The sequence below is a fragment of the Balearica regulorum genome, chromosome 7 (assembly GCF_011004875.1).
Source record: "Balearica regulorum gibbericeps isolate bBalReg1 chromosome 7, bBalReg1.pri, whole genome shotgun sequence".
Taxonomy (NCBI): domain Eukaryota; kingdom Metazoa; phylum Chordata; class Aves; order Gruiformes; family Gruidae; genus Balearica; species Balearica regulorum.
The window spans coordinates 15,488,390-15,503,649 of record NC_046190.1 but is presented as its reverse complement, the minus strand read 5'-3'; the positions used below and the strand labels follow the sequence as shown (position 1 = coordinate 15,503,649).

Genomic DNA, 15,260 nt, shown 5'->3' with positions numbered 1-15,260 from the left:
TGTATGATATTTTGTTTGACCTTTTCTGCAATTTTGTATGGAATCCTGTTATACTGCATGTTACTTAGCACATATTCATTTATAGGAAAAATGTTTGGTAAACTGTATTTACACAATACACTCTTTATTAAATACAGAGATTATTTATAAACACATACACAACGCTTGGTTCGCATAAACCAAACGAAATTGTTGCTGACCTGAATGGCTGAGCTCTTCAATTCCTTTACCTAAAAGAGTCTGTATTGCACAAAATCAGGGTCATAATTAATCACCTCTTCTCCTGAAGCATGGCTCTGAAAAGCTGTGCAGCTGCTTGAAAATAATTGGGCCACATTCTGAGTGCGGCCAAAATAAAGATACTTAGAAGATACTGGTTACAAACCTCTGGTAGTTTAAGTTGCAAGGCAATTGCCAGATATTACCAGTATATTGGAGATGGCAGAGGAAAACCAGCCCATGCTGTGTTGTGTTGATTGTGAAATGATTTGGAATTGTAGTATTAAAGCTAGGATAGCAGCAAAGCAGTGCAAAAGGCAGGTGAGTCGCAGCAAGCATAGTGCTAAGAGTCTGAAAAATAATATTTAGGCACCGAAATAAAATGGCATTTCCAGTGGTGTTGAGTACCCGAGAGCTCTGCTTGACTTTCACAGATACTCAGCAGGCAGTGACAGACAAACAGACAACCGATTTTGAGTTTATCAATCTGGAAGGCAGGTTTTACTGTGATGGCTTGTACTGAGGATTGCTCCAGCCCCCAGCTGGAAACTGCAGGTAGCACAGAAGGTGACAATTCCATTCTTAAATGGGATGTACTGCCACCCCGGACTGGGTGGTGGATGACATGAGCTGAATTGAATGCGTTGTAAGTGGTGAGTGTTTCTGCAGTGCTGATTTTGATCTAGCTATTGTTAAAGCATATCAAGATCTTGCCATTTTGTGGTCAACTGGGGCTACATGAGAAGAAGGTCTTGGCATGCCATTATCTTCTGGATGGACTTTGCAAGTCCCGTTTGACTGGGACAGTGCTGATGTTTTTTAGGGCAAGCTATAAAATCCCCCCTGGGGCCCAGGCCTGCCGGGTGGTGATGATAACCTGCAGCTTTGCAACACCTTCATTCTTCTGGCTTAAGCTGTTTTGTGATGGTTGTGTTTGGCTTTCATTGGACAGTTCTGTTTTGTGGTTGGTTGCTGGATTTTCTTTATTATGGAAGTTCCGGATAGGCCAGGTGGATAATTTTTGTGTTGTCTTTGGGTGATAACCTGTTTCAATGTAAAGCAGCATAATTCTGTTAAATGCAGTGAAACTGTTGTTTTACAGCAACATCACATCTGGCCCTGAGACCCTGGACAACTCAGGGAAATTAAAAATATGTTAAGGGAACACTAACTGCATAATTAACTATTCCAAAGATTGGCTGGCATGAAAGTCAGGTTGCACGCACACACGCTTTAATTCTGTCCCTTTATCAACAGGTGGCACGATCAAAATTTAAGTGACACTTCTGCCTTCTTCAGGCTGCTGGCTCTGCTCTGCTGAATCTCGCCTGTTCAAATTTCCAGTCAACCTTCTTGCATTCTCCTCCAGTTCTTACCCTGCAGTTATAACCTCGGTATTGGGAGCAAGCCTGGAAAATTTCAGAATGAAAACTGAAACCTTCCAAAAGGTAGGAGCAAATAAAAAACAGAGGATATTAATATAGCAACAGCTGGACTTCAGCTTTAATAATGTATATTTTTTAGAGTATGTAGCAATTCAGATCAGACACAGGTATTTCTGCATGCTTCTGTTGAATCAAGCCTCTTGCCAATAACACAGTGAGAGGCTGGTACACTATATTAAATACTAATTCCCAAGCCCCTTTCTTTTGATGGGTCTACTAAAGATACTTCAAATGGATATGTGAGAATTGATCAAAGATTTTGCAAGTTGTTGCCACTGCTCACTGGGCATTTCAAACCAAAGATGAACCTGACTCCCATGAAAAAGATACTGTGTTTTTACAAGCAATGAAAAACCACTGGTCACTTGATTGCTATGGGGATGGATATAACTAAACTGGTGTTTCTTAAGGCAGAGAGCACAATCTAAGAGAAACAAAAAAAGACATGGGAGAGGGAGGGAAAGAGTGAGCAAGAGAGAGCTGAATTGATTTCAGTCTGTTCAGGTCTAGCTGGAAAACACAATGCAGTGAAACGGTCCCTTAGTCGGCAAGCTTCTTTTCCTAGGTTTTTCCCATGGTTTGAAGTGGAGAGGGAGGAATGGTATTAGAAAACGTGTGTGCGTGAGAGAGAGAGAGAAGGCTGTAGGAAAGGCAGAGATGAGAGACATCATTTGGAAGGGTGCAAAATAGTCCATTCCTTCTGGGGAGTGGAAAACTTTGATGTCCATGTCTCTGGTTTTAAAGTGGCAGTGTCAGGTTCAGGCTGAAAGGCCCTGGTATTCAAATCTTTGTTTGTGCTTGCGCCCAGGACTTTGCCTGTGCACACACCTGCACATCCAAACACCTGCTAGGGCATCCACACAGCAAATGGGCCTTGTACTTCAGGGCAGGTGACAGAAAATAAGCAAGTAGGTGGCTTCACTGATTGCTTGTACAGAGGTTCATGCTGAAAAAAACCCACATTTGTATGTTTGTGTGCATGGAAGGAGACATAAGCAACAGAGAAAAAGTGCTGTGGGTTTTACCCCTTTTAAAAAGCTATTTTCTTCCTGGCTTTACTAAAGCAGTTATAAAGCTCAGAGTGTGTTACAAGGCTCACAACGTCTAAACAGACAAAGCAGCACAATTCCAGGTAAGGGGAATAATCTGTGAGAAGCATTGTGCTTCGTCAGCCATCACATAGCGGTAAATTCAGCTTCAAGAGTCACAACTCTAAGTCAGAAGCCCTTTCTCCTCTGCAGAATCATGGGCATCTTGCACAGCCTGGCTGTTTTGTCCTTTGAGATGCACTTCAATATAATGCTACTAATAATTCAGACATATTAACAATGATAAGTCCACTGCAAGCCTGGAGGAAAAGAGAAAGAATAGGATCAAATTTATCACTCGTGACACTCATGTGAATTCTGGTAAAAGTTGATCCAGAGTGCAAGTGGCTCTTTCTCCTTTCCTCACTTCCAGGAGCAGAAAGCTTTGCACTCATGGTGGAGCTGAGAGTGTTCGTGCTCTGCTGGGTAGCAAGCAAATCTCACTGGAATCTGCACCCCAAAATTGTACCAGGCACTAACAGGCTGTAAAAGCAGAAAAGGTATTTGAGAATTACATAGTTTCAGATCAAGCCAACAACGGATGTACAAGTTACTGTGATGGTCTTGGACTGTGAGGTCTTGGTCTCTAGCGAGAATAGAAGCATACGTGCATGGGGTGGCTTGTGGATCCTGATGGGAGACAGACAATGGATCAATTTATGTTCAATTGACAGACCTCCTTTACTGGAGGGGGAGATTTTGACTTGAATCCCTGGAATGTCGGCATTTTCCTTCCCAATACTCATTTTCAGTTTAAATAGATAGAGTGAAAAGCCTATTTTCATGGCAGGTGGGCTAGAGAAGGGAGGTTTTAATGACTCTTTATTCTTGGATTTATAATCTGACACGCTGTACGCACATGTGTTTGTCACAAAACTGTGTGAGGTGCCCACCACCCATCCATGCATTGTCCAGCAGATGTTAAAGCCATCAAGTGTGTTTGCTTCCAGTTCCGAAGGAAAACATTCTCTATTTTGGGATGTGGGATTTTTTTTTTTTAAACTGATCTAAACAAACAAACAAAAATAGTCTTGGAGAGGTAGGGCTTACATGATCATAAGAAACCTGTGTAAATGAGGATCTAAGACCTGTTCTCTGACCCATAAACCAGGTTAGTAATTAGCTGTTCCTGCAGTTTGTTGTTGTCATAAAACCTGAGGTTAGGCTGAGGACTATTTAAAAATCATGTGCATTAGCAATACGGGATATCTAAACATACACTTACTGCAGTGACAGAGCATTAGTTGCTCCTTATAATAATACCCGAGAGCCCGCAGTCACAGCAGAGGTCACGTCACGTGAGGTTCTGTAGCAGCATGGAAAGCACAGTGCCTTTCCCAAAGGGTTTACAGCTGAAGGCACCAAAACTACAGATAAATCTGTTAGGTGAGACCTTGTGCTCGTGTAGTGCTCTGTTGCAGGACTAGGACCTGCCATGTATGGACGGGGGATACCTTACTCTATATATTTTTTTTATATACATGTGTGCTTCATTAATAAGAGGACAGAGGGTAAAATTTGCTTTATGGCTTGGTATAAGCTGAACTGAATAGAAATAAAAGCTGTTTCCAGCACCAACCGCATTCCTGCTGTGGCACTATAAATCTCTTAACTTCAGATTGATGAATTCTGTGCTTCAGTGATAAGATAAAACAGAATTAACCAGCGAGAAAATAAAAAATGGCAGCCTCCTGATTGAGAAAAGACTACTAGTGAAATGTTGCCTCTGGCTGTAGGGAAGAGAGAACAAAGCCTGGAACTGTAGTAATTCTGCAAATTTGTAATTGTTGCAGGTAATTAGGCTCAGTCTTGGTTGCCTGGTCAAGGCAGAGCCAAAACTGCTTGTAGGATTAGGTTTGTTCACTTTCCTTGAGAAAATTATTACCTTGTAAGTGATACAACAGTGGAGAATCCTCCAAGAGCAAGGGATTCCTCTGCACCCACGGGCAGATGGTGAGTAAGGACACTGTCAGACTTGCTCATGGCAGGCAATGAGCGTGTAGGAGCTGCATGAAGTAGCAAGGTAGGTAGAAGGCAGATGCAGGATAAAACAGTATCATAGCCACTGCTACACTGAGGATACTCTTACATTGCTTTATAAACACTCCACAAAGTTTTGGAACAACCTGTGGAATTAATGAAAACTGAGCTGAAAATCTCTAGAAACAACTTTGTAAGTCTTGATCTTACCCTCAGAGAAGCCAGTGGGTATTTGAATGTTTAGTTCCTCGGGCTCTAAGTATGAAAGGAAAAAGCCCCTAAAATATCTTCATAGGTAGCCCCTATAAAAGAACAAGATTCAAAAGCATTCCTTCAGGAGATCAAGAACGGTCCAGCCTTTGAAGCCTGGAGGATTGGGAAATTTAAAGATCTTTGTGGCAATCATATTGTGCCATTAGAAATCTACCATTTGGAATTGTAAAGCATTTAAAAGGAATGATTCCAAATTCCACAGCTGTCTGGTGAGTGACAACTTGATGTGGCCTGGGGGGGAGGAAGAAGGTCATTGTTGGGAAAACAGTTAAAATGAACATTTTCTGAGCAGATGCTTTAGATAATACTTTGATAAATGAGGTTAAGAACAAATAAAATATTCTGGGTGACTTCCAGAAAACAACAGATTAGTAAAACAAACAAACAAAACTCAAAATGCAAAGACAAGAAATAGGTATATGGCTGGTACTTAGCAAATAATAGAGGATTGCTCAAAATAAAATGAACAATAAACAGAGTCTGAACCAGCAAGATGAGACAATTCTGCTGGCTATGGGAGGTGATACATTTTTTTAATTGCACTGCAGTTTTGCCAAGCAAGAGAGCTTCTGGAAGGCTCAGCTGTTCATTTTGATACACTAAAATATTTGAGAATCCATTTTTATTGCCTTTTTTTCCAAACCATTCAAGCAGCTCAGCTGCTGATCAAAATACAAAAGCATCACATGTGCCCAGCAAGTGGATAATGAAAACGATCCCCTCAGTTTAGTAACTCAGTCAGCAGAGTGTAGTGAGAAAAGTAAACAAACAGCATCACGGATGACAAACTGATTTACGGAATTGTTTGTTTTCATAATTTTCAGCATGATTATGACAAAAGGTCCCGATCCTATGGCTGCTGTGAACCTTGTGGGGATGGCTGCTGGCTGGGTGCCCTTAGTACTCATTAGAAGCTCCTTGTAGAAGTGGTTTGGAAGCACACAGAATAGGGTCTGTTGGGATTATTTTTAAGGGAAGTTTTTTCCTTGCCCTTTAACAGAACCCATACCAAATAACTTCTAATCCTGGTTTCTTCTGTTAGACCTTCTATAGGTAAAATCAAATCAATATGTATAATTTGGGATAAAAAGGAGAAAATTTACCCCCAAATTCAGCATAACCTTTTAATTTTATCCTCTTTAATCCTTTGATAATTTTTGTGCTTCTCCTGCAGAAAAGCAATTTTGCTAATCACCTTTGTGCCAATCCCTGCATTCCTGACAATAGCGTGAACAGCTTCCATCAAAGTCTTTGATGTGGGAAAGACACACACACACATATAATCTGAAAACAATTCAGCTCCTTGGTTCTCAATGGTGAGCACTCTGCTTTAATAGAGTGCAAGTTCCGTGGAGGTTTCTAATCCTTTCTGCCAAACAGAAGAGACACAGTCAGGTAGCACACCTTATTCAGAAGTTAAAATAACATGTTACTTGCTCTCAGAGAAAATCAAAACAACTCAAGATCAAAAACAGATTCCGCCAACCCTAACAGGATAGACTTTCTACTCAGATAACTCTTGATCTAAGTGTGTAACAAGTAACCTGCTTTAATCCCTCAAAGCGATGGTGTTACAGATAAGTACTGTAGTAGCAGAGGAGGTGTCTTAAGTTTCAGAAACACACAAAAGCATTGGTTGGAAGGGAAAACAAAACAAAGAGCTGTCCACATGATTGTGTCTTTAGCTGGAAAGGTGTATTTGAGGGCACTGCAAATAATAAAACCCCCTGAAGACAGAAAAAAAAAAACAAACCAAAAAACCCCAAACGAAAAACCAGGCAGGTATTGAAATGGTGTTCCTTCCAAGCTGGATTTTATTGACTTACTTACACTGTTAAAGCACAAACTTTACAGGTATAAGCCCCCCCAATGTTTAGCTTACAAACCCTCCCCAAGCCATGATGCTGGAATGGTCTGCTACATCAGCACAGAATCCTACGCCATCTTCTAGAGGTTCAGAGTGACCATGGGCCATGAAAGGATTGGGATCTTTGCCTGTAAGATTTGGGAAGGATACATTATGGACTTTATGTTTATGCTGCACATGAGCACATGCACCAAGTCCTTTATTAGAGTATGAACAATGTAATGGAAATAATTATGCTACACATACAGTTTTAGGAATGGCTCAGAATCTTCCTTGGCTCTTGCTCCTGCAGACACATACTTGGGCATTGCTGGGAAGACTAGTGCCATTGGGTTCCCAGCCTGTGATGCTCAGCTTTGACAGCTCCACAGCAGTCACAGTAGCTGAAACCATGCCTGAGAACAAGTGTATGCAGCTGCAGGTCCATTTCTCTTAAAAAAAACAAAGTAAGAAAGATGATATCTATGGTTTGGGCAAAGAATAATTATTGCTACTATGCTCTAAGGCAATTATCCATACTAGAAAACAATGCTACATTTAAGAGCAACATACCATAACTTTTTCTTCGTACTACTGTGTCCCCTGTCTGGAGCATATTTGACTCTCTCCACGATTACTGCATGCAAACACGTGTCATCTTAGCCAAATATTTCATAGTCGTTAATACCTTGGGTCACAAATTGGAGAGCACTGAGGCCCTGCTTCTACAGATGTACTTATCCATCCCTTGGTCCTGGTATCCCAGAGGGTCACACTGTACGTGTTACTTTGCACCCAGGCTCCTTCTGGACTGCACCAAGTAGTTTCCTTGGTGAAGTGGCACAGCCACAGACTGGAGACTACTGTACACTGGAATATGGGTGTCACACAGTGCAGGGAGACATGCACGATGCAGATGTAACAGAGCCTAAGACCAGAAAAGACCCCTTTGAACATCTTACTCTGATATCCTGAGTTAGGACTTGCCAGGTCAGTTCCTGGGTTAAGTTTTAGTAGTTGTGGTCTAGCCTGGCTCTCTCTCTAAGGGAGAAAAAACCCCAACTGGTATTGTTTTTTAAGAAATCCAGTAATGGTGAATCTACCATAAATCTTGGTAAACTGCTTCAACAGTTAATTTTCTTCACTACAAAAGCATGTGTTATTTATTAATTTGTTTCCCATCACCTTCTGTCAAGAGATCTTATCTCTTTGCTAAATAGAAGATCCTGGCATTACCAGATTTTTCTTCCTGTTTCAGTGCTCATAAGGTATGATCACCTCACACCTTAACCTTCTCTTTAGAAAGCCAAATAGACTGAGCACTTTGGGTCTCACTATAAAACATGTTTGACAGTCCTGTAATCATTCTTACTACTCTTCTTTGAAACCCCTCTAGTTTTTCAACATCCTTCTTGAAATATTGGCTGGACAAATTATTTCCAAAGCAGTCACAACAGTGAAAAACAGAGGTAAAAGGACCTCACAGCTCTTGTTTGTTTCCCAGGACAGCACTAGCCCTTTGGTCACAGCACTGCAGAAGGAGCTCACGTTCAGCTGATTATTCATCTTAATGAAGTCTTTACGGAATTGCAGCTTTGCAGGATAGAGTTACATCCTTTCAGTGTGACCTACATTCTTTGTTCCTAGATGTGAGACTTCACATTTGGCTTGATTGAAATACTTACAATCTGATTATGCATAAACTTAACGTAAGGTTATGCAGCCATAATCATCCTTTGCCTCTTGCTTGCCCCATGCTTTGCGCCTTCTACAAAGCTTTGCTGATAATGATTTCAGAAGTTTTCAGGTTGCTAGTAAAATTAAATAGTGTATGTTCCATAAGCTGCCTCTGTGGGATCCTACTAGAGAAAGAGCAACTTGATAATAAATCTGTCTTTACAGTAACAATTTAAGACTGCGAAGTCATTCAGCTTTTAAGAAATTTAATGTTTCAGATATTGCGGAAGTCTATTACAAAAGAGCTAAGTTTTATGTCATCAAAAAGATAGTGAGTTGATATAAAACTGCATTCACACCAAGTTTCCATAATCTCATGTTAAGCAAAAATTGTTGTATTACTTCCCTTTCAGTTTGCTACATAAGCCCTGTACCAGATGTGCTGTTATTTCACCTGAGCTCAAACTTAGGTTGAGAAATTTTTAATTACTTGGGCCATCTGAATCTCTCATAAATACTGATAAAACATTTGCTGCCTTCTGGAACTTCCCTGACTTCCAGGGTGTATTGAAACTCGGTGTAAATGGACCAGGCAGTTCCTCAGCCAGTGGTTCTGAACCTCTCAAAGAGGCTTCCAGAGGTGGTGATTTAGTCATATGAATATTTGAGTGCTTGAAATTACACAGACAAGATGACCTTCTGGAACAGGATGCAAGTACTGTCTAAAGGCCTGTATGCTATGGTAACCTCATTATATGCTGAAATTTATTTTCCTACTTCACTGTGCAAAAGGAGATGCAGTGGGTAAGTGATACCTGTTCAAAGCATTCTAGGCTGATGATGAACTTCTTACTATTTATCTAGTTTTCAATTTTGAGTGAGAAAATTTCCCAAACATTTCAGGCTTCTGTAGAGTACAAAGTACTATAAGAAAGAATAACACACCACCAGACTCATTTTCCTGCTCCACTGTCCGTGGAGGGCTACTTTGCCATTTTGGACCAGAATCCTTCTGCGTTGTCAGTACTCCAGGCTCCTGTGGATGGCAACAATGACTCAGTTATTATGAACTCTTCTTTTGTGGCGGTGTGTTTGTATATATGTACACACACGTGTGAAGTACGAGCATTCAGCCTCTGCTCTGTGGAGCCCTGGAAGGGGGAATGGACTGCATCGAAGGGTCCCTATGAAAAGCCAGCCTTAAATCCACTGTAGCAGGGCCTGCTCTTATGTGGGGAAGAGCCTTTCTTTTCCATGGCTCAGGAATTCGGGAGTGTTGAAAACTGCTGTGCAGCACCAGATGACCCCTGCTGTCACTTTGTGGGTGACAGGTGCTCCTGACCCTGCTCAAGGATAATTAATGAGCATTAATCACCTTGCTGTTCACCTTCCTTTGCAGGGGTGCAGTGCCTAGCTGGGGTTGCTCCAGGTGGTGGAGCAGATGCTCTGGTTACCTGGGATCACCGTCCCCGTCATTAATTATTCATGTTATTAATAAATATGTGGATCAGGTGATGTTACTAATCCCAGTTCGGAAGAATATGGGTCCGCGTGCTGGGACGCGGGGGGCGTGTTGCGCAGGGAGAATCCCAGCAGCTCCCGTTAATGAATTAATTCGCTAACGAGGGTGGGCTCGGTAGTCCTGTGCTCCCTGCTGCCCCAGTAGCCGCCTCCTCCCTCGGAGGGGGGAGTGACAGGCAGCGGCTCCTGCCCCATGTGACGGGGGAGCGGCTGCCCCCGTCCATGGCTTGGCCTCCCCCAGGCAGCAGCAGCTCCGGCTCCCGGGGAGGAGGGGCAGGAGCTGCTGCTCCATGGGGAGGAAGGGCAGCCCCCGATCCCCCCAGGCGGAGGGGGGATCCCGGGCCGCCTCCCCCCCCTCCTCCTCTCCTCCCTCCCCGCTCTGGGTCTTACCCGAGGAGCTGCTGCTCCTCATCTGCTCCTACCTGGACGCGCAGGCCTTGGGCCGCCTGGGCCAGGTTTGCCGCCGCCTGCGCTTCCTCAGTAGCCGCGATCTCCTCTGGAGGCGCATAGCCCGTGGCTGCCTCAACTCCGGCTTCACCCAGCTCGGCACCGACCTGTAAGCGCGGCCTTCCCGGCGGAAGGGCGGGGGGGAGGCGGCTGCGGCGGCTAGGAAAGGCCGGGGATGCTGCGGCCTAGCTGGTTGCTAAGGGGCGTTCTGCGCTCCTGGCGTAGTCGCTAAGGGGGACTCCCCACTGCCGTGAGGGGGCGTGGGGGAAGGGAGGGGGCTATTCTCGAAGCGCGGCTGCGCCGTCTTTAGTCCGCGCCAAGAGGGGTGGCGAGCGCAGGGGAAGGGCCGTAGCGCCAGGCCCACAGTGGGGCCGCCCCTGGGTGGGGAGGGACCGCGTGTGGCGGCCCCGGCGTGGTGGGGCCTGACCCCGGCTCTACCCAAGAAGGCTGGGGGTTTGTGGGGAGGCGCTTCTTGTTCCCGCTTCACGGGCGAGCATGGCGGTGGCTTCCCGGGCCCTCTCAGCTCCAGGCACGGTGGGAGTGGCCCTCAAGTGTGGGGCCACAGGCCCTCACAGACCAGCTCGGTCCCCCAAACTCCTCCTGCCGAAACGCGTAGGGTTGGGGGCTTCAAGCTAGGGGAGGTGGGAACGTGGGGAAACGGATGGAGCTGTCGTGTGCAGCTGGGGTGACTACTGTGTGCCCATGTTCCCTCCCTGCTTCTGAGTATCAGCCCCTGCCATGGTCCTGAAGGCACCTCAGAGAAGAAGCTGCAAGGGAGTAAGGCCTGGGCCGGTGTCTTGGGGAAAGGCTGGAGAGTGGGCTTATGTACGTTATGAGGCACAAGAGCCTTGTGGCAGGGGCCCCCAGGAATACATGTTTTTTAGCAAGCTGCTCCATGACCAGGAGAATCTACTGGTATAGTTGGTGATGGCTGTCACAGAGAAAGTGAGTCTTGGATTCTTTGTGACTTCTGGGTTTTAAAGTTTTATGGATAGGAATTGTTTTTATTTTACACGCACACGCGCACCCTCCTTCAACAGCACATCATAGGTTAAGAGTAGGTGCTAGCCCTCTTGGCTTTGCTGGGTGTGACACCAGCATCTTTCCAGATTAAGCGCTTTTGGGGCTTGGGCCTTGGCAGTGGTTGGTAAGGACCCAAAGATCACCTTTCCTCTCTCAAATTTGCTAGCATACAAAACGCCACTTGGAGGTAGCCACGCAATGTGGGCTTTCCTTGCTACTTTAGGGATCCCAAGAGGAAGCTTATGTTCTTAGGATCTATGAATCCTTTCCCATGGTTTCCCCTTTAGCTGCCAGCCCAGGATCTTTTTTGTCATCCAGTGACTTGATATTGTTTCCTGTGTTGACATGAATCGAAAGAAAGGATGTCAGGTTTTGAGGCCTATTTTGCTGTCTCTTATTGCTATCTCATCAACAGCACAGACTTTAGAGAAACAGTTATGGTTCCTGCTGCTAGGAGCAGAACTTGGTGCTGAAAGTCCTTGCCTTGGGTTTTCAGGCCAGCACGTCAGCCCATCCAGTGTTCACAGCTTGAAAGTTAAGCACAGTTCCCTTGGAAGTCAGCAGGAATAGGTGTTGCAGAATGGCTGTATGTTGGACTCTTGTCTGCTGTGATATATGATTTTGTCTCCTGAGGAAATGAAGTTCGGTATTTTTCATTAAGAATAAGGTGATACTGTGCTCCTTCAGTTGCAGGAAGGATCAGGTGTACAGTAGAGCAGGTGCAGTGGATGTAAGGACCACCACTTCCCCCTGCAGAGGAATGCAGGTCTATAAACAGCTACAGAAGAGGTTTGCTAGGTCAGAGGCTTGAAGTGAAGGGAAGGCTGCTTGAGTATCATAAGCTCCCAGGGATTTCAGTGCTGTTAGGTTTGCTATGAACAGGTTTTTTTAGTAATTCTAGGATGTGCTTTTATGCTGAGTCCTATTTTCAAGTTTTCTTTAAACAACTGTAGTACTGAGCACTGCTTTTAGCATTGGTCAGCACTGCCCTGGTCCTAGGGAGTTCAATCATGGGTAACAAACACACCAAGTGACATTATAAGCTGTTCGTGCAGGAACCTTGAGATATATCTGGAGGATGAATCCTTTAATTACTTCTAGCTTCATGGAAGGCTCAGATGGTCTTCAGTTCTTTGAAATAACATGCCAGATCTTAAGGACAATACCTGAAAGCCAAGCACTTGTTTTACCCCTGTGGAGATCCAGTATCTGGGAGCGGTTGCAGGAGTTTTGCTCCAGTATGGCAGACAGTTCTGGCAACAGATAAAAGACAAGGGCACATCACAGTACCAGGGGGTCTAGGTATCTGTGCATCTCCAGAAGAACCAGTGTGAGTGCATGTGTTCAGTTGTGGTACAGCTGTAAAATTTGTACTTAGCTGAAGAAGAGTTTAGTAGTCTCTGTGGCAGCTTGAGTGTTTTAAATAGCCTTGTCTATTCCTTACCACTTGTTCCTCATGCATGTCTTCAAGATCAACAGCAATCTCCAAGATTGCTGCTCTTGCAGTTGAGGGAGTAAGATTTGCAGAGAGGTTGTACTTTGTTTGACTAACCGATACAAGTTCGGGAGGGGGTTGAGGTAAGCTTCTGGGCATGCAGTCTTTCTTTTGGATGGTAATTCTAAGTAGGAACCTGGTAGGTTGCTCATTGAAGGTTAAATTTGAGTTGAGTAGGTATTTAAGCTAAAATATCACTGGGTAAATATAAAGGTGATGAAGATGATGGATAGCTGGACCTTCTTGATAACTGTACTTGCTTAGTGATACAGAGTAAATCTTGAGTTTGTCAAGCTTGGCTTTGACTTGCTCAAGAGCTGAAGCTTCTGTTGCACGTTCTGTATAATACTGCATGCGGTGAACACTGTTTTTTTGCTTTTAAGAGGTTTTTGTGCAATACTGTCCGCAATTGAGAAAGCAACGGCTGGAACCGTTTATGGCAAATGTACTTAATGAAATAACATGCATGGTTCTAACATTAGATCTTAAACTGATGGTCCCTGGGAGGCTGGCAGAAGTTAAAAAACTAGTCTAGGGAGTATTTACTGTTTAAAACAAAAAAACATCTCGGAATAGTTTGATCACTTCTGCTGTTAAATGACTTTTGATAAGCCATCTGTTTAATGCTTTGTAAAGAGAGATAAATTTGAGCCTAGAGTGTAAGATAGCTGTGAAACTTATCCCCCCACCCCCACTTCCCCATTTTTTAAAAGGGTGATTAACTCGAAAATGACACTATTTCTTTAAAATGTTGTTTCTGTTAGGTATATCTTAGATAACTGTAACAAGATGATCAGAGGGAACAGGCTTTAGTTTGTATATGAAACAACTGTTTGTGCAATCATCTTGCTTATAAAACTTATTTATGCTGAAATAGAAGAAACTGGTTGCAAAACCCTAGCTGGTAGCAGTGTGGAAAAGAGAAATTGTAGTATACCTGAAATGATTTGATCTATTTTTTTAAATTATTTACTTCACATCCTGACTACCTTTAAAAATTGCCAGCTGTGGTTATCTCAGGACACATATTTAAGCTTAAACAATGTTAAATTGATTTGCTAATGTTGTCAAAGGAAGATGTGGACTTAATCCCTGACACTAGTTGTTATGCTGAAAGGCATATTCACAACATTGACAATGTCTCATATTTTCCCTTTCTGGTAGATACAGCTAATCCGGAGCTGCAGATGTAAGCAAAGTTAAGTATTTAAGGTATGGATTCAATCATGCACTTGCCAAAGAAGAAAGAATTTTGCTTTGAGCAATGTTTCTGTACACCTCATTCCTTGAGAATGGGAGAAATCACTAGGTTCGCATTGGTGTGCATTACTGTATGTTAGGGACAGCAGGGCCTGACTTGGAAGGGTTCTTAAAACACATTCTTAATGTTAAAAATGTGCTGTTTCTTCTTTGAATCAGCAGTAAGTGAATGTTTAGTAAATATTGTGGAAGTATAAAGTGGGTTTAGATGGATGTGTTTCTTGGCACCTGTCCCACAAGTCTCTCTATGTCAGGCTGCTACTTGTTCTGTATAGTCATGTTAATTTTATGTATAGCCCTGTATCGCAACAAGACAGTGTCATGGAGATGGTAAAAAGATAGTCCCCGCACTGAAGATTTTTGCTTTACTCAGTCATAGGAGCTGCTGAAGCAAAGGCTGAGCCCTGTCTTCATGATGTAAGCTGCATGGAGCGTTTTTGTTCCAAAAGTGCATGGCAGCATATCACAGAAAAGGCCTAAGAACACTTTCTGCAGTTAAACTGTAGCTGAGCAGTAGTACAAAGCCTTTGGGATTTTTGGTGAGTATAGTGATATTACAGTTGTGTCTGATAGCCTGTGTCTGTTTAGCCAGCTGTTGTACAGGCCCAGCAAGAGCAGTCTCTGTCTTGACGATCTTGCTGCCTAAATAGCCAGGGTAAACAAGGACTGGGAGGGGAAGCGGAGGCAGAGAGGTGTCAACCAAGCTGCCCTCTGTGCAGCAGGTCAGTGTCAGAGCCAGGAATAGCAGAGTGTGCTTTAAGCCTTCATCCAGTGCCTGCCTGCTGGACCACCTTGGACTGGAGAAATCAGAGAGGCAAAGAGCTCATTGCAAGGTGGTTACTTATTTAAAGCATGGAAGAAAGGAATGAAGTTGCAGCTGGGCTAAACTTATTTCCTCTTTGTTACAAAGGAGTTTTAGAGGGCAAGTTAAAAGTTGCAACCTAAATAGCTTGACGATGTGCTCTTTGTTATATATTAATAGAGGT

At 43.6% G+C, this 15,260-nt stretch overlaps 1 protein-coding gene and 1 long non-coding RNA gene across 7 annotated transcripts in view; one reads left to right on the top strand and one right to left on the bottom strand.

Moving 5' to 3' along the window:
* Positions 1-6,585: 6,585 nt before the first annotated feature.
* On the bottom strand, positions 6,586-10,610 carry LOC142602591 (uncharacterized). Of its 3 annotated transcripts, XR_012836332.1 has the most exons (4): positions 10,472-10,610; positions 9,344-9,564; positions 7,425-7,779; positions 6,586-7,303 (listed from the first exon to the last, which is right to left on the bottom strand). It is a non-coding gene; the product is annotated as an uncharacterized LOC142602591 (long non-coding RNA). The 3 variants fall into 3 exon arrangements; XR_012836330.1 differs by having other exon boundaries at positions 6,586-7,779; XR_012836331.1 differs by having other exon boundaries at positions 6,587-7,779; positions 9,474-9,564.
* The window catches only part of FBXW4 (F-box and WD repeat domain containing 4), a 60,846-nt gene continuing 55,823 nt past the window's right edge, over positions 10,238-15,260 (top strand). For 2 of the 4 annotated variants that reach the window (XM_075758099.1, XM_075758097.1), the window contains exon 1: positions 10,239-10,605. In XM_075758099.1, coding sequence (XP_075614214.1) covers positions 10,340-10,605 — 266 coding nt within the window. In that variant the 5' untranslated portion in view covers positions 10,239-10,339. Of the gene's footprint in view, positions 10,606-15,260 lie in introns of all 4 variants that reach the window. The other 2 variants (XM_075758101.1, XM_075758098.1) reach the window with 2 other exon arrangements.